This window comes from Leopardus geoffroyi, chromosome B1 (assembly GCF_018350155.1).
Source record: "Leopardus geoffroyi isolate Oge1 chromosome B1, O.geoffroyi_Oge1_pat1.0, whole genome shotgun sequence".
Lineage (NCBI taxonomy): Eukaryota > Metazoa > Chordata > Mammalia > Carnivora > Felidae > Leopardus > Leopardus geoffroyi.
The window spans coordinates 114,913,589-114,940,131 of NC_059327.1; the positions used below are offsets into that span (position 1 = coordinate 114,913,589).

A 26,543-nucleotide genomic window follows, 5' to 3' on the forward strand; every position below is an offset into this window, starting at 1 on the left:
ACTTAGGAGGTATTCAATAAAGGTGGTCTAAAATGAAAACAAGAGTGTAGAGAAGGACAGCTGGTGTCCAGAAGCAGAGTCACATCCATGGCGTGCCTACTCTGGTGTGCCCTGTCGCATGCCACATCTGTTTTACATCAACCTAAGTGAGAGAGCCTAGTACAGTGCCTGACACACAGCGGGCACTCAGGAAATGTGAGTCCAATTGATTAGTATCCTCAACAACCCTGTGCAATAGGTACCATGACCCCTATTTTGCAGATTACTAGGGAAACTAGTCTTAAGAGGGTTAGAACTGGGAAGGTCTTGGAAACTATTTACCCCTAACCCCCCATTCCAAATACAGATGATAAAAACTGAGGGCCAGAAAGACTTCATGACCATCCAATGTCAGAGAGGAAAGGGGGGGAAGGGGGGAGAGACACGGCCCCAGGCCACCTACCTTTCCCCTAACAGTCCTTCCGTTACTCACACTGACATGAGAGGGCAGTCAGACCCGTCACTGTCACGAAAGAATGACCATCATTTCAATAAAGGCCGAACTTCTAGACTACACCTTTCCTGGAGTGGGAGGTGGTTTATTACCTTAGAGGGCTCCCTGCTCACTTGGGAGCCAATACCTGGACCAAAGAATTTTCTGTTTTTGCAGACCCTAAATGTCAATGTGAAGAGAAAGAGCACACTGATCAGCAGAGTGATACAAAGGTGACAGAAAGACAGGTGTCTCCTCTTTGTCAAAAGCAGGGCTTCTCCGGATACCAGGCCATACAGCTAAGAGGGCTCACGTTCCAGCAGGCTGGGATGCCAGTGTTTCTCTGTAACTGCTGCTCGCTGGCAGCCTAAGAATTGCTTTTGTCATATAATCTTATTCTGACTTTCAGTGCTAACCAGGAAAGGTGAAGTGTGGCTAAGCAAGCCCCAAGGAGAGTGTGAATAAATCAGCCAGGTGTCACAACTGCCAAAAGCCTAAAGTCAAATATAACTGAAGGTCCCAAATTCTGAGAACGAGAGCTGCACACGCGCAAAAGCTTGCTGACACTTGTTCAGACCGCCAGTTCTGAGCCCCAGGCGCCCGTATGCCTCACCTACGTGGGGCTGACTCGCCTCTCCCACCCTTTGCCAGGAAGTCTGGGAAGAACTCAATGCTCCCATAATGCTCCCAAGTGTTTTGACTTAATCCAGATAAAGCTCAAAACAGGAGAGCCCAGGGAACTTTGTGTAGACAGAGAGGCATTCCCTTCAACTACATCATTCTGGGGCACCTCGGTGGCTCAGTCGGTTAAGCGTCCGACTTCGGCTCAGGTCATGATCTCGCAGTTTGTGGGTTTGAGCCCCACGTCGGGCTCTGTGCTGCCAGCTCAGAGCCTGGAGCCTGCTTCTGATTCTGTGTCTCCCTATCTCTCTGCTCCTCCCCTGTTCATGTTGTCTCCCTCAAACATAAACATTAAAAAAAAAAACCAAAACACTACACCATTCTGAAGGTTGTCCTCAAAAAAAGTAATTTTGTCATGAAACTACTGTGAGTTTCCTCAGCAGACATCTGAGGACATGCCCAAGCTCTTTGTCCTCTGGCCTGGGAGGGCCCAGGCAGATGACTGTCTCTGAATGGACCCTCCACTTTCCTGTGGGAAATTCCACCCTCATTTTGGGACAAGGATCAGACGGAGGCAGCTCAAGCCTTGGGAAGCAGACAGGGAGGATGGAGAACAGGGGAAACAGTGTCAGGTCTTCTGGAAACAGCTATGTGATATTAAAAAGAGAAGCGGGCTTGGTGTCAAAAGACTCCTTCCTGGGAGAAAAGCCCAAGCCAGGGAAGGGAGCCCTTAAACCAACAAGAATGCCCAAGGGTCACATACTCAGAGGCAAACTTGTCCAGCCTCTTGAAGAGCTCGTTCTTCACCTTCAGGTTTTCCACGATGGCCTCCACCACCAGGTCTGTGCTGTGGACCACAGATGCTGCATCCGTGCTGGTTGATATGCTGTTCAGGGTCTTCTCCACAAATTCATCACCCGCCTGACACAGTGGAAGAAAGGAGAAGAGAGTATTCACCAGACTCACCAGAAAATGCTGTGATTTGCTGAGGCAGGAGAGAGGAGGGCGAGGACAGGCAAACATGCCCCAGAGGCAACTGGAATGTGTCCTGAATTCTAAGAAATAAAACTCCCTACTTTTCCGTTTAGGGACGATGGCATCTCAGTATGCTTCTAGACACCAGGGCAAGAGTCAGCCTGGGAACGTCCCAACTGCTGGTCAGCTATCACTGTCGTGTACAGGTCATAATCCTTCACTCTTTGTCAGCTCTATTCCAGTTACTAAATGGTCCACCTGCAGCACCTGCATCGGCCTGCTCTCTATCTGTTCAGTGAGTGAGCAGACTGCCATGCACCGTTCCAGGAACAGGCTTCCAGGGAGCCTGGAAAGGAGTAAGAGCTTAGCTCAGTGACATTCATTAGTCTGAGAGGTGATGCTGACTATTCTTTTTTTTTTTTTTCCCCACCCTGAAGAGAGAAAGGCACAAGTGAAAGAGGGGCAGAGAGACAGAATATCCCAGGAGGGGCAGAGAGAGAGAGAGAAAGAGAGAGAGAGACAGAGACGGGGAGAGAGAGAGAAAGAGAGACAGAGAGAAGTGGGGCTCGTGATCACCCAATGCAGGGGTCAACTCACGAACCGTGAGATCATGACCTGAGCCGAAGTCTGATGCTTAACCGACTGAGCCACCCAGGTGCCCCTGACTATTCATCTCTAAGAGAAGGCAGACAGGGCGCCTGGGTGGCTCAGTCGATTAAGTGTCTGACTTTGGCTCAGGTCATGATCTCACGGTTTGTGAGTTCAAGCTCCCCATCAGGCTCTGTGCTGATGGCTCAGAGCCTGGAGCCTGCTTCAGATTCTGTGTCTCCCTCTCTCTCTGTCCCTCTCCTGCTGGCACTCTGTGCATCTCTCTCAAAATTAAATAAACATTAAAAAAAATTTTTTTTTTAAGAGAAGAGCTGAGCGAGGGCAAGAGAGGGTAAGAAAGCCAAACTTAGCAATCCTTCTTCAAGTAATAATTGCCCATCACAAACCAGCAACTGGTGTTGCAAAAACATGCCAGACACAGCCTCCGCTTGCAGAAAGCTTGCAGTCCCAACTTTGTCTCATCTGTGACTCCAGATTTCCACAGACATACCTCAGGGCAGAAGACAGCACCTCTAAATATATTCAGTAATTAGTATCGGCCTCTCTCCACTCCCCAAGAGCAGAACAAAACATAGACTCCTAGGCCCATCTCCAGAGATTCAGATTCAGTAGGTCTGAGGTGGTACCTGGAAAACTGTTTTTTAGAAAAAGATGCCCCAGCCGCCTGTAGCAAGTGGCTGATGTGCTGGTCTGTGCAGAACAAAGTGCATGCAGTGTGTCAATGAGGCAAGCTGAAGCTGACTCGTCCCTCCTCCAAGCACATCCCAGGCACAGATGAGAAACACCAAGACACCAGACTCCCAAGAAGTCACTCATCTGGAGCTGTGCATCTGGAGCACACCACCCACTTTTTTTTTTTTTTTTTAAATCCTTCAAGCAGGGCCCAGAGCCTCTGCTCAAAGGAGACAAGCAGCAGATGTGTACAGAATAAACAAATGAAAAATGCAGATGACCTGGGCTCAGACTCACTCTGTCCTTGACTCCAACTTCCAGGGCTCTTAGCAACAGTCCCCCACCCCTGGCCCCATCTGGACCCTCATCACCCTCATCACAATATGCCCTATCTCAGGTCCCCCTATCATTAAGAATATGGGGGACAGGGGTGCCTGGGTGGCTCAGTCAGTTAAGCATCTGACTCGGTTTCAGCTCCAGTCATGATCTCACGGTTAGTGAGTTCCAGCCCCTCACTGGGCTCCACACTGACAGCGCAGAGTCTGCTATGGATTCTCTCTCTCCCTCTCTCTCTGCCCCTCCCCTGCTCACTCTCTCTCTCTCAAAATAGATAAATAAACTTAAAAAAAAAAAAAGAATTTGGGGGACAGATGACAGTTGTTAATCTGCCTGTGATACTTATTGCTTGGATTTCTTCAGGGAGAAAGTAAAAATTATCTCCACTCCTGCCCCTCTGATCTTTAAAAGGTGACTACATATTAAGAAAACGCAAAGCGGGGCATCTGGGTATCTGAGTCAGTTAAGCATCTGACTCTGATCTCGGTTCGGGTCATAGTCTTGCAGTTCATGAATTCAAGCCCTGCATTGGGCTCCGTACTGACAGTACGGAGCTTACTTGGGATTCTCTCTTTCTCTCCCTCTGTTCCTCCACTGCTCATGCTCTCTCTCTCTCTCTTTCTCTCAAATACATACACTTAAAAAAGAAAAAGAAAATGCAAACCAAAACCACAGTGAGATACCACTTCACACCTCCCATGATGGCTATTATGAAAAAAATAAAAAGCAAGTGTTGGCCAGGATGTGGAGAAACTGGAACCTTCATACACTGCTTGTAGGAATGTAAAATTGTTTAGCCACCGTAGAAAACAGTTTGGTGGTTCCTTAAAAAGCCAAACACAGGACTGTCCTATGACCCAGATATTCTACTTCTGGTACATATGTGAATGAATTAAAGAAGGACCTGAACAGATAGTATATCAATGTTCACTGCAGCATTATTCATCACAATGGTCCAAAGGTGAGAACAACCCAAGGGTCACTGACAGGAATGGATAAACAATATGTGGTATATAGACATATAATGGAGTATTATTCAAGCGTGATAAAGAGTGGAGGTCAGACACATGCTACAACCTGGATGAATCTTGAAGACAGATGAAATAAATCAAGTCAAAAAAGGACAAAAAGCATATGATTCCACTTACCAGAGGTCCCTAGAACAGGCAAATTCAGAGAGACAGAAAGCAAATTAGTGGTTACTGGGAGATGGGAGAAGGAGGGAATGAGGAGTTATTGCTTAATGGATATAGAGTTTCTCTCTGGAAAGATGAAAGTTTTGTAAAGAGTTGTGATGGCTGCACAATAGTGTGAATGTAATTAAAGTCACCAAATTCTACCCTTAAAAACAGCTAAAATGGCAAATTTTATCTGACACATGTTTTATAATAAAGAATTTTAAAACGTGGGGCGCTGGAGTGGCTCACTTAGTTGAACATCTGACTCTTGATTTCTCTTCAGGTCATGATCTCACAGTTCATGAGTCTGATGTTGGGCTCTGTGCTGGCAGCATGGACCCTGATCAGGATTTTTCTCTCTCCCTCTCTCTCTGCCCCTTCCCTGCTCATGCTCATGCTCACTCTCTCTCTCTCAAAATAAATAAACTTTAAAAACATTTTTTGAGGGGTGCCTGGGTGGCTCAGTTGGTTAAGCGTCCGACTTCAGCTCAGGTCATGATCTCACAGTTTGTGAGTTCGAGCCCCGCATCGGGCTCTGTGCCGACAGCTCAGAGCCTAGAGCCTGCTTCGGATTCTGTGTCTCCCCTTATCTCTGCCCCTACCCTGCTCAGGCTCTGTCTCTATCTCTCAGTAATGAATAAGCGTTTAAAAAAAATTTTTTTTTAAATAAATAAATAAATAAACAATTTTTTTGAAAAGGCAACTAGACGTACACTATGGACACCTGAGGTGACAAACAGAACAAAAACCCTACCTGCACTCTTCTCTGCCTGTGTATGAAAGTGAAATTCCATCCAAGCCCCAAGGGAACCAATCTTAAGCAACTTTAACAAGGTGACAAGCGTAAACAAAAATTCACTTGGTGACTTCCACAGTATTTCTAATTAAATGTGAAGGTCCAAAGAAAACGAGTCAGTGAACCAGTTTCCAGCCTTCTAGGGTTCCTCAGGTTCTTGCACCCCCTCTGCTGCTGGGAAGTGAGAACATTCTGTATTTTCCTCTCTGGTAATGACATTATAAAAAGGCATAAGACGTTGTTTAAGCAATCAAAATTTTCTATCTGAATACAATGTTTATTATATCATTTTCTTTTAAACTTACAAGTACAAAAATTACCTTCCTGTTTCACTCTCTTCCATCAGTATAACAAAACAGGTGTTCCTTAAGCCCAAATTCTCAATGGACAGAATGAGTTCACTACCTGCAGAAACCTTCTCCCCCACCTCAAAACCCAACAATATGGTTATCTACTTCTCCTGTTTTGTAATCAGTTCTTACAGTTAGTATGTACAGTGATGATGTTACTTATACTGGTCTAAAGTTATGGGAAAATGAGCTTTACACAACAAATCGAAAAAGAAGCAAAGGCCACCAAATGTGATATGGTCAGAGGAATGGTCTTGAAATCATATAAAACAAAAATTACCTTGGGGTTTTCTGCAAACTTCTTCTTGGCCACTTTCCTAAGGCTTTCCTCAATCCCCTTTCTAGATTTTGCTAGTATGTCCTCTGTCTGGTCCACCAACATTACCGTGTGGCCAGTTGCTGCAGCAACCTAGAGCAAAAAAAGAAAGAAAACATAAAAGAATAAAAATAGTAGAGTTTCATATTCCATACAAACTCTGCCACCATTCCATTCAAAATACCAAGTAAACGTAATAATAAGCCAGTATCAACTAAACACATACCTCTTGCCAGGCACTGCTCTAAAGCCTTTATGTGGATGGACAAATTCTCAAAACCACCTTATAAGAAGTATGTGCACTGTCACACAACAGGTAGGCAGCAGAGCTGGGATCTGAATCAAGGCTCTGAAGGCCACACTCTAATCACTTCCCTGAACAGTACTGTCCAACAGGGAGCCACTAGCCACATATGGTATTTAACTGAAATGGACTAAAGTTCAAAATTCAGTTCCTCAGTTGCACTAGCCGTACTCCATGTGCTCAAGAGCCCACTCACAGAGCGCTTACTCCCCATCCACCATCTTTTTTCCTTAAAATTGGAGCATATCCTGTGTAGCTTGACCACTTAGCTCATCTCTTCTGCGTCCTTAGCTCAGTAACAGGAAGACGTGAATAACTGTAGCAAAAAGTTTCCAAGGGCTATTTAGTGACATGGTTCCCATGAAAGTAGGTCTTTGGTGGTCAGCCAACTTAGGAGGGCAATTTCCCTCCCTGCCCCATCCCACCTTGGCTAAGTCCCGAGGGGCACATTTAGTGAAGCTGCTCAAAGTTCACCTGGAGCCAGCTTCGTTCAGCTATATTCAGTGACAAGTCAATCCCAATTCCATCATAATTTGCCAACAGCTTTGGCAAGGACTGTGGAAGTAGTGTGGCTAAAAATAGGTCATTGGGTCACATTACAGGTAGGCATTGTACTCAGTTCAAGCCATAAGTAAGAGGACCATGGCCTATAAGACAAATATAAATGATACAGGACACCAGCACAACTGACATGCCCCTCAGGGTCTGAGAAGACCCCTGCAGGGCCACTGCTTTAAAACTTCTGTAGACCAACAGTGAGTAGGGGAGGGACAGGTTAGCTGAAATGAACCTGCCCAGAGATGACAGGAAGAAACAGTTCTAAACTACCATCATGATGTGAGATTTTTTTAAACTAGGCAACTAAAAATTCAAAGCTGAAAACCAGAGAGGAAAAGTAACAGAAAAGCAAAACTCAAAGGCAAAGAGGTTCAAATCCCTGAGCCAAGATTTCCTAAGAACACTTATAAAAATTATAAGACAGGTTTTAAATGGAAGTTAATTACAATAGCACCTACGTTCTCTTCCTGGGAAAGCTTCATAAAGGGGCTGCAAGTCTGAGCCTGTGGGACCTGTAGGCAGGCAGCATCAGTACTGCCCTGCCCCAGAGCATGCCTGGGAACCAAGAAAAGAAAATGCTGCCAGGACAGGAAGGTCTAACAACCATAGCTGGGTAGTGGTGGTAACGAGAATTACCTTGATAAAAGGACAGAGAAAAGCGGTGAACTTGCCCTATTGGCCGAAACACAAGCTGCAGGCAGGCAGCATGGCCAAAGCAAAACAACGTCCGGAAAGCAAAACCCCCATCAATCCAGAGGAGGGTTTCTCTCTAAATAACAGCAGACCCAGGCTCATCTTGCCAACACCTCAAATCACGTGACACAAATTTGAACATCTAATAAATTCAGAGCAAAAAAAGCAAGAGCAAATTTAGACACAGTGCAGAAAAGGCAACACAGCAGGCCTGGGACTGTTATCTTTAGAAATGCCCTTGGCTGGCACCTGGAAACTTAGATTTGGAGGGTTCCCATCCTTCCCGGAGAAGAATGGTTCTCTGTGCCTAAACTGCTTATGCATTGTGGTTTTTGCTGCACACCTGCTTTCTTTCTGGGGGTCAGGAACTTTGGTATGTGCCAGGCAGAGGGTGCCTATGTGAACAGCCCCAATAAAGACCAAGGGCCCTGGGTCTCCAATGAGCATCCCTGGTCAACATTCCATATGTGCCGTCACAACTTATTCCTGGAGGAACTGTGTGTGTCCTGTGCGACTCCACTGGGAGAGGACTCTGGAAGCTTGCCCCTGTTTTCCGCCAGACTTTTCCCCACACAACTTTTCCCTCTGCTGTTTCTGTTTTGTATCCTTTTGCTGTAACAAATGGTAGCCATGAGTATAACTATACGCTGGGTCCTGTGCCTAAATCACCACAGCTGGAGAAGTGGGGAGATTTGGTGGAGAATCATGACACAGAAACTAAGAAAATAAATCTCAAATTCCAGATGCAGCTGGTGATGAAATTAAACTAGTTGGAGACAGACAACCCTGCGAAGCAACAGGTGAAGGGAGGTGTGACGACCAGCGATGGGACACCTCACCTGCAAGGTGGAGGCAAGCAGAGGTGCTGGCTTAGGGACCTCCCATTTTTGTTCCAGCTCCTCTGAGAGTCCCTCTGGAATGACACAAGTGATCGTCACTTTGTCCCTCTTAACCTCTGACCTAGATCATCCTTAGACTAGGACAGAAAGGATTCCTCAGATTTCTACATGACTAGGTCCCAGTCTACTTCCCCTCCTTTTTCTCCAGCAGGCATCACTCAAGTTTTTTTGCTCCTCAAGGAGTTGGAGAAGAAAATTCAAGTACATCTGGCACAAGATAGTACCAAAGCTGAAGGAAAGAGAGATAAAGAAAATGAGGGCAGTGTCCTTCTGCTCAGGGACTTTATAATCATACTGAGAATACATGGGGGAAAAAACTAAATATATAAGGCTCCATATATGGGAAGTCAAATAAAATAAAAACTGCCATAGTGAAGAATCCTTTCAGGCATCTGAGCTCAGAAGGCTGGATAAGAGGAGGACATCCAGAATGGGCCAACTTCCAAGGAATAAAGGGTTAACCATGAAGAGGTGTGGGGGAAGGGGACAGGGAAGGAACAAATAAGAGGTGATTTCACACCTTTTCTCTAGAAACCCATTTTCAAAGTTATTATACTCATGTTTGATTTGACAGTCATGGGGAATTTTTTGTCATAGAGCAGATAAGCCACAATGCTTTCCTTATACACTAAACGCCTGAACAACTTGGGGTTAGGTGTGCTGACCCCCTACACCATTGCAAATCCACATACAACTTATGGCTCCCCAAAAATTAACTATTAAGCTTACTGTTGACCAGAGGCCTTACTACTAACAATCAATTAAAAAATATTTTTGCGGGGCGCCTGGGTGGCTCAGTCGGTTAAGCGTCTGACTTCGGCTCAGGTCACCATCTCACGGTCCGTGGGTTCGAGCCCCGCGTCGGGCTCTGTGCTGACAGCTCAGAGCCTGGAGCCTGTTTCAGATTCTGTGTCTCCCTCTTTCTCTGACCCTCCCCTGTTCATGCTCTCTCTCTGTCTCAAAAATAAATAAATGTTAAAAAAAAATTTTTTTTTAATATTTTTGCATGTTTTATGTATTATATACCATATTCTTACGGTAAAGCAAGCTAAAGAAAATGTTAAGAAAATCTTAAAGAAGAGGAAATACATTTACAATATTGTAAAAAATCCATGTATAAGTGGATCTACATAGTTTAGACCCATGTTGTTCAAGGATCAATTATAATTACTTTGTTTAAACTGCAAGCAGAACCAAACCTGGAGAGGAAGGTGCCCTCAAATATTCAAGTAAACCAAAGCCACATGCATTATAAAATTCAACCAGGAAAAACCATGGCCAGAAAAGCATTTTCAGCCTATATGCTGACCCTCCTCTTATCCTAAGTCCTCTGATTAACTCCTTCAGCCACTCCCTCTTCTGTTCTCCCACAACCCCACCCCCGCAAAAAGACACTGAGCAGGTGGGTCCCTGCCTTGCCTCATCCTGAATGAGCACACTAGAGACAACATGTGTGTGTAGACACTGGCCAAAAACAGCTATTAAATCAAGACTCTCCAGGCAATGTTCTGGGAGAGCAAAGTGCACATGTCAAATGATCACGTCAAAGTGAGCGTGTTAAAAACATTTGTTTATTTTCCCTCTCAACCAGAAGATGCAGGAGGTGCAAGGAGGGGACAAACCTAACAGAGAGGAAGAAGACAGATCTTTCCCAGTGTGTTACTGATCACATTTTTGCTCTGCAAAATTTCCCTTAGCTCCACAGTGCCTCATTGGTCTGAAAAAAGCTCAATTTTTTCTCTCTTACTCAAATGACTGGAACATTTTCTAGGATTTTGGACTCTCCAAAGTGCCTATACCAGTATTTCTGGTCTAGTGAGAAGGCAACAATTGTATACTCTAAATAGTTATTCCTGACAGTTTTGTTTTTGTTTTTGTAAACATTTTCTACTTCAGCTTTTCTTTTCTTGATTAATTCATAAAACTTCAGGAAAATATGAAGGAAATCTTATGGTGTAGACACAGGTAGAAAGGACATTCCTATTTAAATTTTTTTTAATGTTTATTTACTTTTGAGAGAGAGAGAGAGAGAGAAGGAGGGAGGGAGGGTGAGCGAGCACAAAAGGGGTAGGGGCAGAGAGAGAGGGAGACACAGAATCTGAAGCAGGCTCCAGGCTCTAAGCTGTCAGCACAGAGCTTCACGCGGGGCTCAAACCCATGAACTGCAAGATATGACTTGAGCCGAAGTCTGATGCTCAACCGACTGAACTACCCAGGCTCCCCAGGACATTCCTATTTAAAACCAAAGTGGATATGGTTAGGTTTGAATGGAGAGAATACAGGCAAAAAAGAGAAAATTAAATTCTCTGTGAAGCATTTTCCATTTTATGAAGAAGCTCTTTGGTGCAGGTCACAATTTATTACGGATAGAACGGATGAACTTTATAGCATCACTTCAAGTGATTTCAGGTTACAGCAATATTTTCATTCTATCTACCCACAGACAGCAACCCAACCTGATGTTCAAGTTTCCTGCAGTCATTTCTTGCAGACATATTCTAGGGACATCAGGTCAGCAACATCTTGAGGACAACTTCATGTCCTATTTGTCTTTGCAAACCTAAGCACATGGCCCATAGTTAGCACTCAATGCTTACTTAGTAAATAAATAAACAAACAAACAAAACACAACTAGCTCATTGCCTGGCACGTATTAGATGCTTTCCACAGGATGAGTCCAATGTTTTTTACTATATTAATCTACTCCAAATGGGATTGGTATTCCTTTCCTACTGCTATGTGTCTGAACTGTCCAGCACTGAGATGGACTCAAGATCAAGCAGTCTGTCCCTTGCCCCCATGCATTCCATGTCAGACCTGAGAGCTGCATGACTCTTACCCCAGACTGGCTCTATAAGCTGAGACCGTCGTAAGCATGGCTACACAGCCACAGACCACTTAATAAAGGCCAGCTTATTTCTTTCTAAATTATTAATGCACTTGTCTATTTCTCCTATGAGATCCCTGAGAGCTAGGAGTGCTTACAGAAGTAACAGTCTCTATCCACAATTATCAGAAAGAACACAAACCCTTAAAAAAAGAAAGAAAAAAAAGCAACAAATGCAGCAAAATTAAGAGCCGCAATGTACTGAGCACTTACTATGTACCAGGCACATACTCTACATTTTCCAAGACTATTTCTGATCAATCCAACAACTTTGTTAAAGCAGACATCAACCCTGTTTTGCAAATGAAGAAAAGGAATTAGAGAGGGCAATATCACTCAGCTGTTAAGCTGTGAAGCCAGAGGTCGAATTCCAAGGCTGCCTGGCCCCAGAACTTTTCTTGTAATCTAGTTAGAGGAGTCCAAGGAATGCTGCCTTATTTGCTGAGACAACCAGCTTTCAAGATACAAAAATAATAAAATATCATTTTATAAAAATTTCATGCTATTGACTTTTTTGTATTCTCTTTCCCTCATGCCTTCCTTAGTAACTATTATGGACTTGGTGACATCCACAAAAATTCCTGTTAAATAATGTGTCAGTTCTTCTCCAAACTGGAGTCCTAATACACTTGAACAGTTCTTATGAAATTGGAAGGACCATTCCATTTCGTAGATAAGGTAAACTGGGGCTTAAAGAGGTTCGGCAACTTGTGTATTTCCCATGGTTAGGGTTAGCAAGTGGTATAATAACAACAGAAGCAGCCTTCAGTTCAATCATATCACAGTCATAGTCACAGCAAAAAGGACTTGATAAACAAGAACATCTATCCAGTTAAATGACAGCTTCCATGTGAGCATTAAAGCCTCAAAAGACACTTGAAACAGCCTGTGTTTCTAGAATAGGAGTTCTCAAAGTATGGGTCCCGGGCCAGCAGCATCAACATCAGCTGGGAACTTGTTAGAAATGCAAATTCTCAGTCCGCCTGAGTGGCTCAGTTGGTTAAACATCTGGCTCTTGGTTTCAGCTCAGGTCATGATCTCATGGTTCTTGAGTCTGAGCCCCAAGTTGGGCTCCACTGCTGACAGCGTGGAGCCTGCTTGGGATCCTCTCTCTCCCTCTTGCTCTGACCCTCCCCTGCTCGCTCTCTCAAAATAAATAAACTTAAAAGAAAAAAAAAAGAAACGAAACGAAAATTCTCAGACTCCACTCCCAACCCAATAAATCAGAAACTATGGATTGGGTCAGAATTTTAACAAAGCCTTCCTAGTGATTCTGATGTTCTACAGTCTGTGCTCAAATCTGGTTGCAGATTAGAATCAGGTGAGGGACATTTAAATCAACCAATGTCCAACTCTCACCTGCAGATTCTGTGATTTACTTAGCCTGAAGGCACTGGCATTTAAAAAAAACACCCCCAGATGATTCTAATGCACAGCCCAAGAACCAAAGCATCACTCTAAAATAAAGAACCTGTCAGCCCTGATCCCTATCCCCACCCCATCCCAGCCCTCCTGGGTTGCCAACTATCTCCTCAAACCACTGAGAGGCCAGCAAATCTCTGTCCCTAAATCAGTAGGGTTTCTAGGTCTTCCTATTGCCCTGTCCCTGAGAAAGTTCTAAATGTTATCTAGAACATACTATCTGAAAGACTCCTCTCCTCTAACTTCTCCCCAAATTCCTCAAGGAAAAGTCAGGCTCCACCAAGCTCCTACTTCTGCCCAGGACTCTTGAACATGAGGGTATTGCTACATTTCCCCTAAACAGAACTACTTGCTTCTTAATTCCTTTATTGAAGGTCAAGCCCCACACACTTGTTTCCTGATTATGTTCCAGTACCTTCCTTGAAATGGCTCTCTTCTAGTATTGATCTCTGGCCACATATGCATCTACACTGATCTTTGATGACTGCTGGTTCCTGGCTAACCCCCAACAGTCTTAAGCTAGTTGCTCCCTTTCTTCTCCACAGGCAGCAGTGCCAGGGTAAAATCCTGAGTTCCCTAGAGAAGAAATCCCTTGAAAAACTCCACAGCAAACAGAAACCAGAGGCCACAGAGGTTTGCTGTCCCTAGTAACAACTACAGTTTAGAGTACTTCGTATGTGCCAGACATCAGGCCTATCTCGTTTAATTTTATTTAACCAATTCTCAAGTATCAAATGCCCATTTTAATAAGGTGTCACCTTATGGTTCTGTAGTTTATTCTCTTGACAATTATGAGATTAAAACCTACAGTAAAAGAGCATATATGATTATTTTCGACATTTGGAACAGGAAAACACATTATGTGGTTACCACTATTCCTACAGCTAATTACTGACCCCAAGAGAGGATCCATGTAACACAAGTATCTACAACGTAAGTATTGTGCTAACCACTGAAAGACTCAGTTCTTCAGTATCCAGAGCTGTTATATCTTTACCAAATGCCTGTAATTGTTCCATTCTCCCACTTCTTTCTTCAATTTATAGCAAAAGGTTCTTGGAGAAGGCACTGTGTCTTCCCTTGACACGAATGATATTACAAACACAAGTGTACATACTGGCACTGATGTATCAGATCTTATCAGTGATACAATAAACATTCATATCATCCAGAAGATGTTTAAAATTTCAAGATCATCAATGACAGGAAAACACATAATTTTTTAATTTCTTATAGAACTTTCAGATCCTCAAAATAAGCTTTCATAAAGACCCTAGTTTGAAAAGCAATGACCTCATCTAACCTTTCTGGTAACCATAAAATGAAATATTAAGAAGGTGTATCCAAAAAAAAGTATCAAAAAAAGAAGAAGAAGAAGAAGAAGAAGAAGAAGAAGAAGAAGAAGAAAAAGAAGAAGTCGTCGTCGTCGTCACACATTTAAACTGAAACACAGCGCTGACACTTAGTTCAACAACATTCCTCTTTCAGTCCCACATAACAAACCAGTGTAGGGCCAGATGTTTCCACAGCAAAAGCCTCCCAACAGAGTTTCCCCCTTTTAAGCTCATCTCTTGCAACCTTAACAGAGATTTGTTTCATTTTCTTAAAGTGCAAAAGTCTCCACGGGTTCATGGTGGTTGGGGAGGAAGGAACATGTCTAAACAAGTCTAAAACTGTAACACTCATAACTCCTAAGGCCATCCCACACAGTTTCTTTAGCTGCTTCTTTTTGACCTTAAAATCTCTTTCCCATCTAACTTCTATCAGTCTTGTAAGATTCATTCCTAATTGTTGCTGAGGCCCACTTCTCTCCTATGATAAATATGGTGGTTCATGGTTATGGCTTTCTAGTTACTCCTCCCCACTGAAATCCTGAGTCCTTCAAGAAGTTAGTTTTCATTCACGGCTTTCATTTACACTCTGCTTTGAAGGCTAAGAACAGAACAAGACTGCTGTGTTGTTCTGGGAAGCCAAATAACTGTACAGTAAAGCCCTGGTTTGTGAGCATAATTCATTCCGAAAACATGCTTGTAATCCACAGCACTTGTATATCAAAGCGTATTTCCCCTAAGAAATAATGGAAAGTTAGATGATTTGTTCTACAACCTAAAACTATTCATATAAAAATGATTACAATACTGTAATAGAATACAAAATAATAAAGAAGAAAATACAAAATATAAAGAAAAATAAATTAACCTGCACTTACCTTTGAAAACCTTTGTGGCTGGTGTGAGGGAGACAAGAGAGGAGGGTTATTGTGTAAGACGACTTTCACTCTCACTAAAGGAATCACTGCTATCTATTGGCTCAATGGAATCTTTTTCTTTTCGTGCAATTTTAACAAGGAACCTATCCAAGGACACTTGCTTTTGCCTCCTTTTGAGGATTTCGCGGAAATGTGACATTGCATTGTCGTTAAACAAATTCATCGCTCGCACTGCTACAGCCTTATTCCAGTGGTGCTTTTCTACAAAATTTTGCACGGTTTCCCACATTTTAAACATCTCCCTAATCTCATTTGAAGTGAGGGATCCCCCTACCTTTATCTCCTTCTCCTCTGCAGATGAGATGCAGACGCAGACTTCCTATAAAATCTTGCAATTTCAGCCACTCACACACTTCATTCATAATTCTTGATGATTTCCTTCTTAACTTCCACCATAATCATCTCCTTCTTACCACTTTTCAACCTTTTTCTGCATGAGGGCCATTGTATACACTCGCACAGATATTGACTACAGTACAGTATCAATAGACTCTTGTCATATGCTCTTAACTGGCAATAAGGCAGCAGAGAAAAGAGTCTGTATCTGCAGGCAGCCTGACCTAGAATGAGGCAAAGCATTCCTATGCTTACTCTTGTATGGAAAAGCAAAGGACTATCCATAGGTGCTTTGAAGTGACAAAAAAACACACTAGTGCCAGTTGTGGGCACCCTCCAACATTCTGAAAAATCACAGATTTCTGCCAAACACCATGGCCTGAGACCAAGCATCTGAGCATGGGAGACCATCACCCACAATCCCTCAGTGAGAGAAGAACTACTGGCTCAGTTGTGATCATGTGACATTCGGTGTCATGTACTACTCATATTACAAGACACTGCTTGTTTATAAAGTTAAATTTATTAGAAATGTTTGCTCCTGGGTGTTATACATAGGGAATGAATCACTGGAATCTACTCCCAAAATCATTATTGCACTATATGCTAGTTTGGATGTAAATTAAAAAATAAAAATAAATAAATTAATTAATTAATTAAAATTAAAATTAAAAAAAAGAAATGTCTGCTCATCTTGTGGAACACTCGCAGAACAAGTTACTCACAATCCAAGGTTTTAATGTACTGGGGTACACAAACAATATGGATAGCAGGGAAACCTTTGAACAGTCTGGGTGAAAAATACAGAGATTATTAGAAAATGCTTTCCACCGAATGATCAAAAGTCACAGACAAAACACTTGGTTTCTGAGGGTGAGCATTTTTGATCCCATACCCAATACCTGAGCTCCCCTATGGAGAGGAGAACTACCGTTTAGAGTACATGCTGGCTATGGCTACATCTCCACGTTCACTCCTTCAAATGACTACTGCCTACTACTGACTCAACATTTATGTCATCCATGCCTCTTTCAGGCTCTGGAATAAGGTAGTGAATAAAACAAGTCCCCTGCTCTCAGGGAGCTTTCACTCCTCATAAATTACCCAATTTCATCTTCATAATAGCCTTTGGGGTATTATAACTATAAGAAAACTGAAGGTCTGAAGGGAACTAGGATTTGAAGGTAAGCTGTCCACATCTGGAGCTCACGTGCTGGCTATTCTTAACCCAAAAGGCACTGCTGGGTCCAAAGGGAGCAGTCAAGACCTTTCTGAGCTGAGCAAGGACCAGCTCATCTGGAGCTCAGCTACCAGATGTGAGATGGGAAACATTCCATGACCTCTGTGGGCCGTCTCCTTATCTAGAAAAAAAAAAAAAGGGGGGCAATAGGGTTGTTGAGAGGATTAAATGAGTTAATACATGCTAAACACTGAAAATGGTGCCTGGAATATCACAAGAGCTGATTATTTTTATTCTAGGCAGCTCCCTTCCTCCTTCTTCAAGGGTCTGAGGCCTAATACTAGATCCAGGTACAGCCTCCTAAGGTAAATTATTTTATTTTGCTTTTGTTCTTATGCCTTTTTTTTTTTTTTAAGTTTATTTATTTGAGAGAGAAAGAGAGCACCAGCAGGGTAGGGGCAGAGAGAGAGAGGTAGAGAGAGAAAACCTCCATGAGCTGCCAGCACAGAGCCCGAGGTGTGGCTAGAACTCACAAACCAAGAGATCATGACCTGAGCCGTAGTCAAGAGTTGGACGCTTACCAACTACGCCACTCAGGCGTCCTGGTTCTTAAACCTTCTGATCCCAAGATTTGTTCCTTTCTATGTCCTTCCTGTTTTTACAAACAGACTGGGATCTCTCTTCATTTAAAAAGAAAGTAAGAGGGGTGCCTGGGTGGCTCTGTCAGTTAAGCGTCCGACTTTGGCTCAGGTCATGATCTCCCAGGTCCATGAGTTCAAGACCCATGTCGGGCTCTGTGCTGACAGCTTGGAGCCTGGAGCTGCTTCAGATTCTGTGTCTTCCTCTCTCTCTGCCCCTCCCCACTTCACACTCTGTCCCTCTTTCTCAAAAATAAATAAACATTTAAAAAACTTGAAGAAAATTAAAAAAAAAAAAACAAAAAAACAAAAAAAGAAAAAGTTGGGGAGGGGGGACCTTCAAACTTCCTTAACCTCCTAAAGCTGGCCTTCACTTCACTACCAATTACTGGGTGGCAGAATAGTATGTGGAACACAACTTCTAGAATCAGACTTTAAACCCTGGCTTAGCCACTGGACTGCAGGACTTTGAGCAAGTTATGCAGCCTCTCTATCTATGGTTTCCTGATCTGTTACAAGAGATAACCAGTACCCTTCTCACTGGATTGCTATGAATGTTAAAGACGTGAATGCATCTGAAGTGTCCAGACCAAGGCCAGGCTCACAGAAGGTGCAATGATGCTTGCCAACTGCGACTCTGGTCACCACCCTCAGTGCTTCCACTTTCACCCCCGCTATGCAATTCTTAAACACTAGCAACACCTCCTTAAACACTTAAACACTTCCTCCACCACAACTGCTGTATAACTTATCTGTGGTCTTCTAACTGCTAAAGCCAATGCCTCTTCTTCAGCTTTATCTTCTACTCTTCCAAAGCCCTGCACACTGCCAACTAGGGCTTAATTTTTAAACTGTCTCCAATTTCTTACCTCTATTTCTTATCTCTGTTCCTCTTAGCCATATTGACTTCTCTCAATCTTTCAGCCTCTAAACAAAGGTTTAAACCTTTGTTTAAACAAATCCTTCAAAATTCTGCTTTCAATATTCTTTTTGTCTCTGTATCTTTTCCTTCTGGACTCTCATTCTCATAATTCCAACTATGCCTAAAACTAACACCTTCCATCCTTAGTCATCATCTTGATGTCCTACAGTCATTGTCCTGACCCTAAATCCAGTTCTCTTTGAACTTCATTAATGGTATCACTATTCTGAGAGTCACAATTTGCTGGACAACACCTTTTTCTTAATCTCAACCTTTAATTACAGTCTTAAAAAATTCTACCCATTATTCAAGGCCCACTTCAAATGTTACCCTCTCCATGAAGCCTTTTTCCAAACGAATGTGCTCTTTTTTTCTGTTTTGAAACCACAGAGCTAGACTTTTGCTGGTCTTATTATGGCACTTTATAACAAAGTAAACTGTGTCATTTGGATCTTTGTTTAGCAATTTCTGCCCGTAGACTTAAATTCCTTATGGCAGAAACTCTTTTGGGCTTTGTACTTTCTAGTACTTATCATATGCCTTGTACACAGTGCCTATCCATAAGTAATTGCTAAATACGAGATGCTCTGGAGTACAGTAACCAGGGCCTGTACTCTACCCCAGGCACACCATACGTCCTCCTTCTCTGAACTATTTCATGGCTTCACGCCCCTGCCTAGGTGGTTCCCCCTACCAGGAAGCCCCTTCTCCCTCATTGCTGCTTGGGGGACTCCAATAACCTTCAACACAGAGGCTATTTCTCCTTTAGTGAAACCTCCCCCAATCTCTAACAGAGGTGGTCACTTCTTGGTACCTCTACTGATTTACAGATACAAAAAAAATCTTCCATATAGGACTCCAAATACTGAAAGAAAAAGTACAGAGCTGGTGTGAACCACCAGCTGTCAATGGCTGCTCACTTATGTAATGGTAGCTCAATCACCAGGGTATGAACACAACAGATAAATCAAAAACAAATTGGTCACAGGCTATTTTATGTAGTAAAAATCTCACGTATTTCAGAATAACAGTCATTAACCCATCAATAGACAGGAGAAATTCCAGATGTGAAAGAGATAAATTAGACACAGAAATGTTGAGTAACACCAACTTTTAATGATGAACTCAAGAAAATACCTAGAGACCTTTCCAAAAGAGCTGTTGCATCATCCACTTTAGAGTCTGAATTTGCTGTTCACACAAATACCAATACAGGGTGGTTCTGGCACACTCCCATCTGCAGTCCAACCAGAATTTCCAGTAAATATGAATTTCATATACATATATGTAGTGCAGGGGCAGCTGGGGGGCTCAGTCGGTTAAGCATCAACTTTGAATCTGAGCCCCATGTCAGGTTCTCCACTGTCAGCATGAAGCCTGCTTCAGAACCTCGTTCCCTCTCTCTCTCTCTGCCCCTCCCCACTTGCGCCTTCTTGTATGTAGTGCAATATATACATACGCCTTTTTTTACATATACTTTTAAATTTCCCTTTTTCCTTACTGTAGAAGATGTATCCTATAGGTCAGATCATATCTTAACATATTTAAAAGTCTTACTGAAGACATTTAAACGACCAAAACTTTCATATGTATCAGGTCACATCCCAGATGACAGATAGGCAATCTGTCTGCCTTTATTAGTTGTTCATGCTTATATTTCTTTCTCTGGACAATGAGCTACCCAAAAGCAGCAAGCACACATCACCTTTTACCCACCCCAATACCCACCACATGCAAGACACTTAATATTTGTGAGGGGCGCCTGGGTGGCTCAGTCGGTTGAGCGTCCGACTTCAGCTCAGGTCATGATCTCACAGTCTGTGGGTTCAAGCCCCGCGTCAGGCTCTGTGCTGACAGCTCGGAGCCTGGAGCCTGCTTCAGATTCTGTGTCTCCCTCTCTCTCTGCCCCTCCCCTGCTCATGCTCTGTCTCTTGTCTCAAAAATAAATAAAAACATTTTTAAAAATCACGAAAAGAACACATGAACGAATAATAAATGTATTTCTAAAAAGGCCCAGTTTGCAAATCATTTTAGGACTAAGTTCTCAAGAAGTCATGACTATACAGAATAGCTAAAATTAACAACACAGGAAACAACAGGTGTTGGCAAGGATGTGGAGAAAGGGGAACCCTCTTACACTCTTGGTAGGAATGCAACTTGGTGCAGCCACTCTGGAAAAGCATATGGAAGTTCTTCAAAAAATTAAAAATATAGCTACCCTACGATCCAGCACTTGCACTACAAGGCATTTACCCAAAGGATACAAAAATATTGATTCAAAAGGATAAATGCACCCTTATGTTTACAGCAGCAGTATCAACAATAGCCAAATTATGGAATGAGCCCATGTGTCCACCGACTGATGAATGGATAAAGAAGTTGTGGTGTGTGTGTGTGTGTATCTCTTTCTCTCTCTCTCTCTCTCTCTCTCTCTCTCTATATATATATATATATATATATACACACACACACGCACACACACACACACATACACATACATAAAATGGAACATTACTCAGCCATTAAAAAAAAATGAATGAAATCTTACCACTTGCAATGATGTGGACAGAGTTAGAGAGTATTATGCTAAAGAAAATGAGTCCGTCAGAGAAAGACAAATGCTGTGTGATTTCACTCATAAATGGAATTTAAGAAACAAAACAGACGAACATGGGGGTTGAGAGAAAGAGAAGCAAACCAGGAAAAAGACTCTTAACTATACAGAACAAACTGAGAGGCACTGAAGGGGAGATGGGGGCGGAGGGGGGAGGATGGGCTAGATGGGTGATGGGCATTGAGGAGGGCACTTGTGGTGAACACTGGGTGCTATATGTAAGTGATAAATCACTAAATTCTGCACCTGAAACTAATATTAAACTGTATGTTAACTAAGTAAAATTTAATAAAGACTTAAAAATTTTTTAAAAAAGAAGTCATGATTATAACTAGAAACTACAACAAATTTTACATAACCTTCAAGATATTTTAGAATTACAAAAAAATCACATTACTTTGAAAGGGATAGTAACAACAACAAGAGCTAATAACCAGTCTTTTGGTCAGTTGCCAAGTGGAAAAAAATGCTACAAGTCTGTTATTTTGTCAAACAGACTAACTGTTTTCTGGCACTGGTGGTTAAGATGCCAGGCAAAAGGGGAACTGAAGGGCATGTGAATGTGTCCTGTACCTTTTATCCAAGGGGCTGTGGGCAAAGCTAGAGGCATGCAAACCCTGTATTTGTGACCATCTGTGAGGGGCACACGTGTGAGCCAAGTCAAGGATGGCCACAGACACACAAGCTCACTCCCTCCAACACAGGTTTCTTCTCTATCACACTGGGGAAACTGAGGCACCTTAGCTTCTCAACTACTGCAAGATCAGAGATCAGAAATCAGAAAAGCATTTATGGTTCAGGTTTATTAGCTACAGATAAACAAGACCACGGATTTTTAGAACAGAAAGATACCCTAAATATCATTAGTGTGGTGGCTTTCAAACTTTTTTAGCCATAAAATCCTTCTTCATAGAAATGCATACAGAAGAGCAATAGATAAAACAGAGGTCAGGGAAGGGATCTATTCACATCCTGATGGCTATTACAAAAGTGAAAACAAAATAAGTTATTGGCAAAAATATGGAGAAACTGGCACCCTTGCACACTGCTGATGAGAATGTAAAATGGTGCATTATGGAAATTCCTCAAAAAATTAAAAATAATTACATATTATCTAGCAATTCTATTTCTAGGTATATACTCAAAAGAACTGAAAGCAAGGACTCTTAATAATTTAGTCCTTGTTAGTCCTACGTATACACATACTCACAGCAGCATTATTCACAGTGACCAAGAAGTGGAAGCAACTCAAGTGTCCCAAGGTGGATAAATGGATAGAGAAAACGTGGTGCATACATTATTCCACTGAAAATATCCCAATGGACTATTATTCCTTACAAAGGAAGGAAACTCTGACACATGGTACAACATGGATGAACCTTCAAGATATAACATTAAGTGAAATAAGCTAGTCACAAAAGGAAGAATACAGATTCCACTTAGATGATGTGCCTAGAACAGTCAAATTCATAGAGATAGAAAGTAGAATGGTGGCTTCTAGGGGATGGGGCAGTGGGCGGAAGTCATCTTTAATGGGTACAGAATTTCAATTTTGCAAGATGCAGAGTTCTAGAGATAGATGATGGCGATGGTTTCACAATAATGTATAAACGCTTAAATGCCACTGAACCGCATACAGGTCTCCCCCACCATCTGGAAGACTTCTATGAAACCTTTCATAAACCAAAATGGCATGAAGCAAAGAAGCAATTACCATTAATTTATATGGAAAATTTTTGAGCATTCCCATACCCCAAAAATAACTTCTCTTAGGCTTTTCTGATACCTTAGGACACATCTGCTAACAGATACACAAAATAAATCTAAATAAAGCACAAATGCTCACAGACAGAGTTCAAAGCCATGGTGGCTTGATACTGAGTGTAGTCCCCAGGGAAGGAGCCACTCGGGGTGTGCACTGCCTCTATAATGGCTCGCTGCCAAACAAACGCTGAACACTATTTTAGCTTTTAGCCTTTTTCCATAAAAGCAAAAATCCCCTTATGGATTTCTTTCAGTTACCAAAAACAGGTACTAATACAGATTTTTCATAAAAGCAAAGTAGCATAATGCAAACTCTTGGAAAGTGAGGGTTATCTACATTTAAAAGTGGCTAAAATGATAAATTTTATGTTATGTATATTTTGCCACAATTTAAAAAAAAAAAACCTTTTATCTAATCCAACACAACACGCTAATTTTACTCAGAAAAGAAACAGAATTAAAACAGAAAAACTATTCACTTAAGATCATATACAGGCAGAAAGTATGGAAAGAGCCCAAATGTCCAACGATGGATGAACGGATAAAGAAGATGTGGTGTGTGTGTGTGCCCAAATGTCCAACGATGGATGAACGGATAAAGAAGATGTGGTGTGGTGTGGTGTGTGTGTGTATATATATATATGTAATGGAGTATTCCTCGGCAATCAAAAAGAATGAAATCTTGCCATTTGCAACTATGTGGATGGAACTGGAGGGTATTACACTAAGTGAAATTAGTCAGAGAAAGACAAAAGTCATACAACTTCACTCATATGAGGACTTCTTTAAGAGACAAAACAGATGAACATAAGGGAAGGGAAACAAAAATAATATAAAAATGGGGAGGGGGGACAAAACAGAAGAGACTCATAAATATGGAGAACAAACTGAGGGTTACTGGAGGGGTTGGGGGAGGGGAGATGGGCTAAACGGGTAAGGGGCATTAAGGAATCTACTCCTGAAATCATGTTTCACTATATGCTAACTAATTTGGATGTAAATTTAAAAAAATAAAAAATAAAATTAAAAAAAAAGATCATACACAGGCGGTAGTGTTCTATCTAAAATGTAATTCTGTAAAAGGTACTTCTGTCTATAATAATTACTCCATCAAACTCTTTGATGGCTCCCAGGCACCAAGGAATAAAACTTAAGTTCCTACATATAGCATGCAAAGCCTTCCAGGAGGGAGACTCACCTCCTCTCCAGACACAATGCTCACTGAGGACTGACACTTCAACACCACCACAAGGCCTACAGCCTCCACATCTACTACTGTCTCACCTCCTGGCCTTGGCTCTGTCCATACCTTCTTCCCAGCTTCACCTCACCAAGCCTGAGTATCACACACACTGAGAATCACAGATACTAACTAAGATCACTTCCAGACCATACACCCCAATCTTCTTGGCCCTGGGCTAGGTGTCCCTCCTGTGTTCCTGTAATACCCCTGCACACCCTTACCCCTGTGCCCCCCCCCCCCCCCCCCGCTGTGTTATGACCATTTGTTTCAGTGCTGTCTTCCCTACTTCCCTACTGCAGGCTTCTGACAAAATGTCATCTGTCTCTGTCCACTAAGCACCAGATCCCACCTGGCTGTGGGGCCCCCAGGAAATACTGACCAAACATATATGGCTGGTAGGAAAGCCAAGATGAGATTAGATCTCCTGAAGGTCCAGGGTTCTTTTCATCCATGTAGCTGAGGGCCCCCCTGCCCCGACAATGTGAAAAGAATTACATTACTGAGGGCTCAAAACCACACTCATTCTTCTTGAATTATGCAACAATACCACCCAAATTATCCCCAACTCTATGAGGAGACAGTAGTGGACAAATGGAACACAAAAAGAACGTCTTTTTTCCTTCCTCCCATAGACAACTGTTACTTTTACAGTAAGGAAAACTGTTCCTGGAACTTTAATTTCAGTGACCATAATTTAAATCAACCATTGAGAACTCTTATTCTATATTACAGTACCCACCCACTGTAAGACCTTGAGGACAATATGTAATGGGGGAAAAAAATTTGAAGGCTATGTCCTCAGCTCCATGACTTCCCTAGCCTTGGTGGAAGGCAGGCTTAGCCAGAGAGAAATATTTTTAGACAAGGGTGCTTCAGAGCTATAAAAATAGGCCAGGTGAATAGCACACTTGTCAAAGCCTCTGGAGTACTCCAGTCACAGGGCCAAGTAAACATGCCAAGCAGGAGCATGCTGGATTTAAATATTTTTGCAGACATATCACCAGATTTGAAGCAGCTTCTCTGAAGCCTAACTTGAATGGTAAGTTTGTGAGAACTACGTCAACTGGTAGAGTGAGCTGCCCCATGAGCCCTACACTGCAGGAGGACTGTGTTTCATCAACATTACATTCTCTCACAAAATTCTGACTTCCTTCCAACTCCCAGAATAAGTGCACTGACTTAGTACTCATGATGCTGACTGTACCCCAGAAGCTGCTGTTCCTTTGCATCAGGGCCTGCCCTTGGGCTCATGATTTGATCCATGGAGGGAAAAAGTCATAAATCAGATGCATCTCGCAGAGTTGGCAATTCTGGGTTTATGATTATCTCCGACTGTGTAATACCTTGAACTCTGCCATCAACACAAATTGCCTTCACTAACTTCAACAATCAAAAAAAGGCATTCTGTTGAGGCTTTCAACCACCACTGCCACCATAACCAGCTGGTTTGTTCTTAAAACAGTCTAATTCATTGGCTGGCTTCTTTTTATTGACTTAGACTTTTTTACTTCAAAAAGTACTAAAAATCCAAAGAAATGTGTCTCCATTTTCAGATGAGAAATCTGTCAAATACAGACATTTTTTTTGAAAATTCAATAAGCATCTGGATTTGCTAATGCAGAGAAAATAATTCCTCTCCCAGGACTCTCTCCTCCAATCTCCCACCAATTCTGGGAAGGAGAAGGGATGAACGGACATGTCAATAACATCAACCAACTCTTGGTTATATTTAAGTTTCCCTCCAGGATGTTGCCATGATGAACACTTTCTGAGTACAGGAGACAGTTACAAATCCAAAGTGCTCTCTAGGAAGATTAGAATGGCAATGTTTTCTAGAATGAGTAGGTTTTTGCTGAAAAGGACCAATAAAGAGGCTCCCACAATTCAGGTATAAATGCCTGGTCTAGGAATTACAAACAGGAGAGCAGGGGAAAGAACACTCCTCAGAGAGGAAAGCCTCAAAGCCTTTTGCAGCATAGAGACTCTCACCATGTGCTCGCTTCGGCAGCACATATACTAGAGACTCTCACCATGACCCCATCTTCAGATGTATGTGGCTGGAAGAACAACAGTGGTAATGACAGAGGGAGGAAAGTTGCAGGGAAAAGCTGGAGGGGGGAAAGGGTGGGTACATGATGAATAATTAAGTCTTGGCAAGTGAGTTTGAATCTATTCTCTGCAGAAAGGTTGCATCAGAGCACCCAGATAGAGATCATCAGTGAGTGATTCTGAGTCTTGAGCTAAGGAGAGATCAAGCTGACATCCATTGACTCCAGACACCCACAAAGGATCCCCTTGCCCATGCAGGCCACATTTCTCTCCACAAGACAGCAGAGTCCAGAGGTGCAGGCAGAACTGTGGTTATCTCGGCTTCAGGGATCAAACATCTTCAAAGACAGTTAAGAGAATCTAGATGTAAAGAAGTCATCACCAGATTGATCTGACAAATCTCCATGAAAACAACTAACATTTCCTGAGCAGTTACCATT

At 42.4% G+C, this 26,543-nt stretch overlaps 1 protein-coding gene across 1 annotated transcript in view; it reads right to left on the minus strand.

Annotated features, from left to right (window-relative positions):
* Positions 1 to 26,543, minus strand: part of HADH (hydroxyacyl-CoA dehydrogenase) — a 49,292-nt gene that overhangs the window by 17,479 nt on the left and 5,270 nt on the right. Inside the window, exons 2-3 of the mRNA XM_045470942.1 lie at positions 6,290 to 6,418; positions 1,857 to 2,014 (exon numbers count right to left, since the gene is read on the minus strand). Of these exons, the coding sequence (XP_045326898.1) occupies positions 1,857 to 2,014; positions 6,290 to 6,418 (287 nt within the window). The remainder of the gene's footprint in view (positions 1 to 1,856; positions 2,015 to 6,289; positions 6,419 to 26,543) is intronic.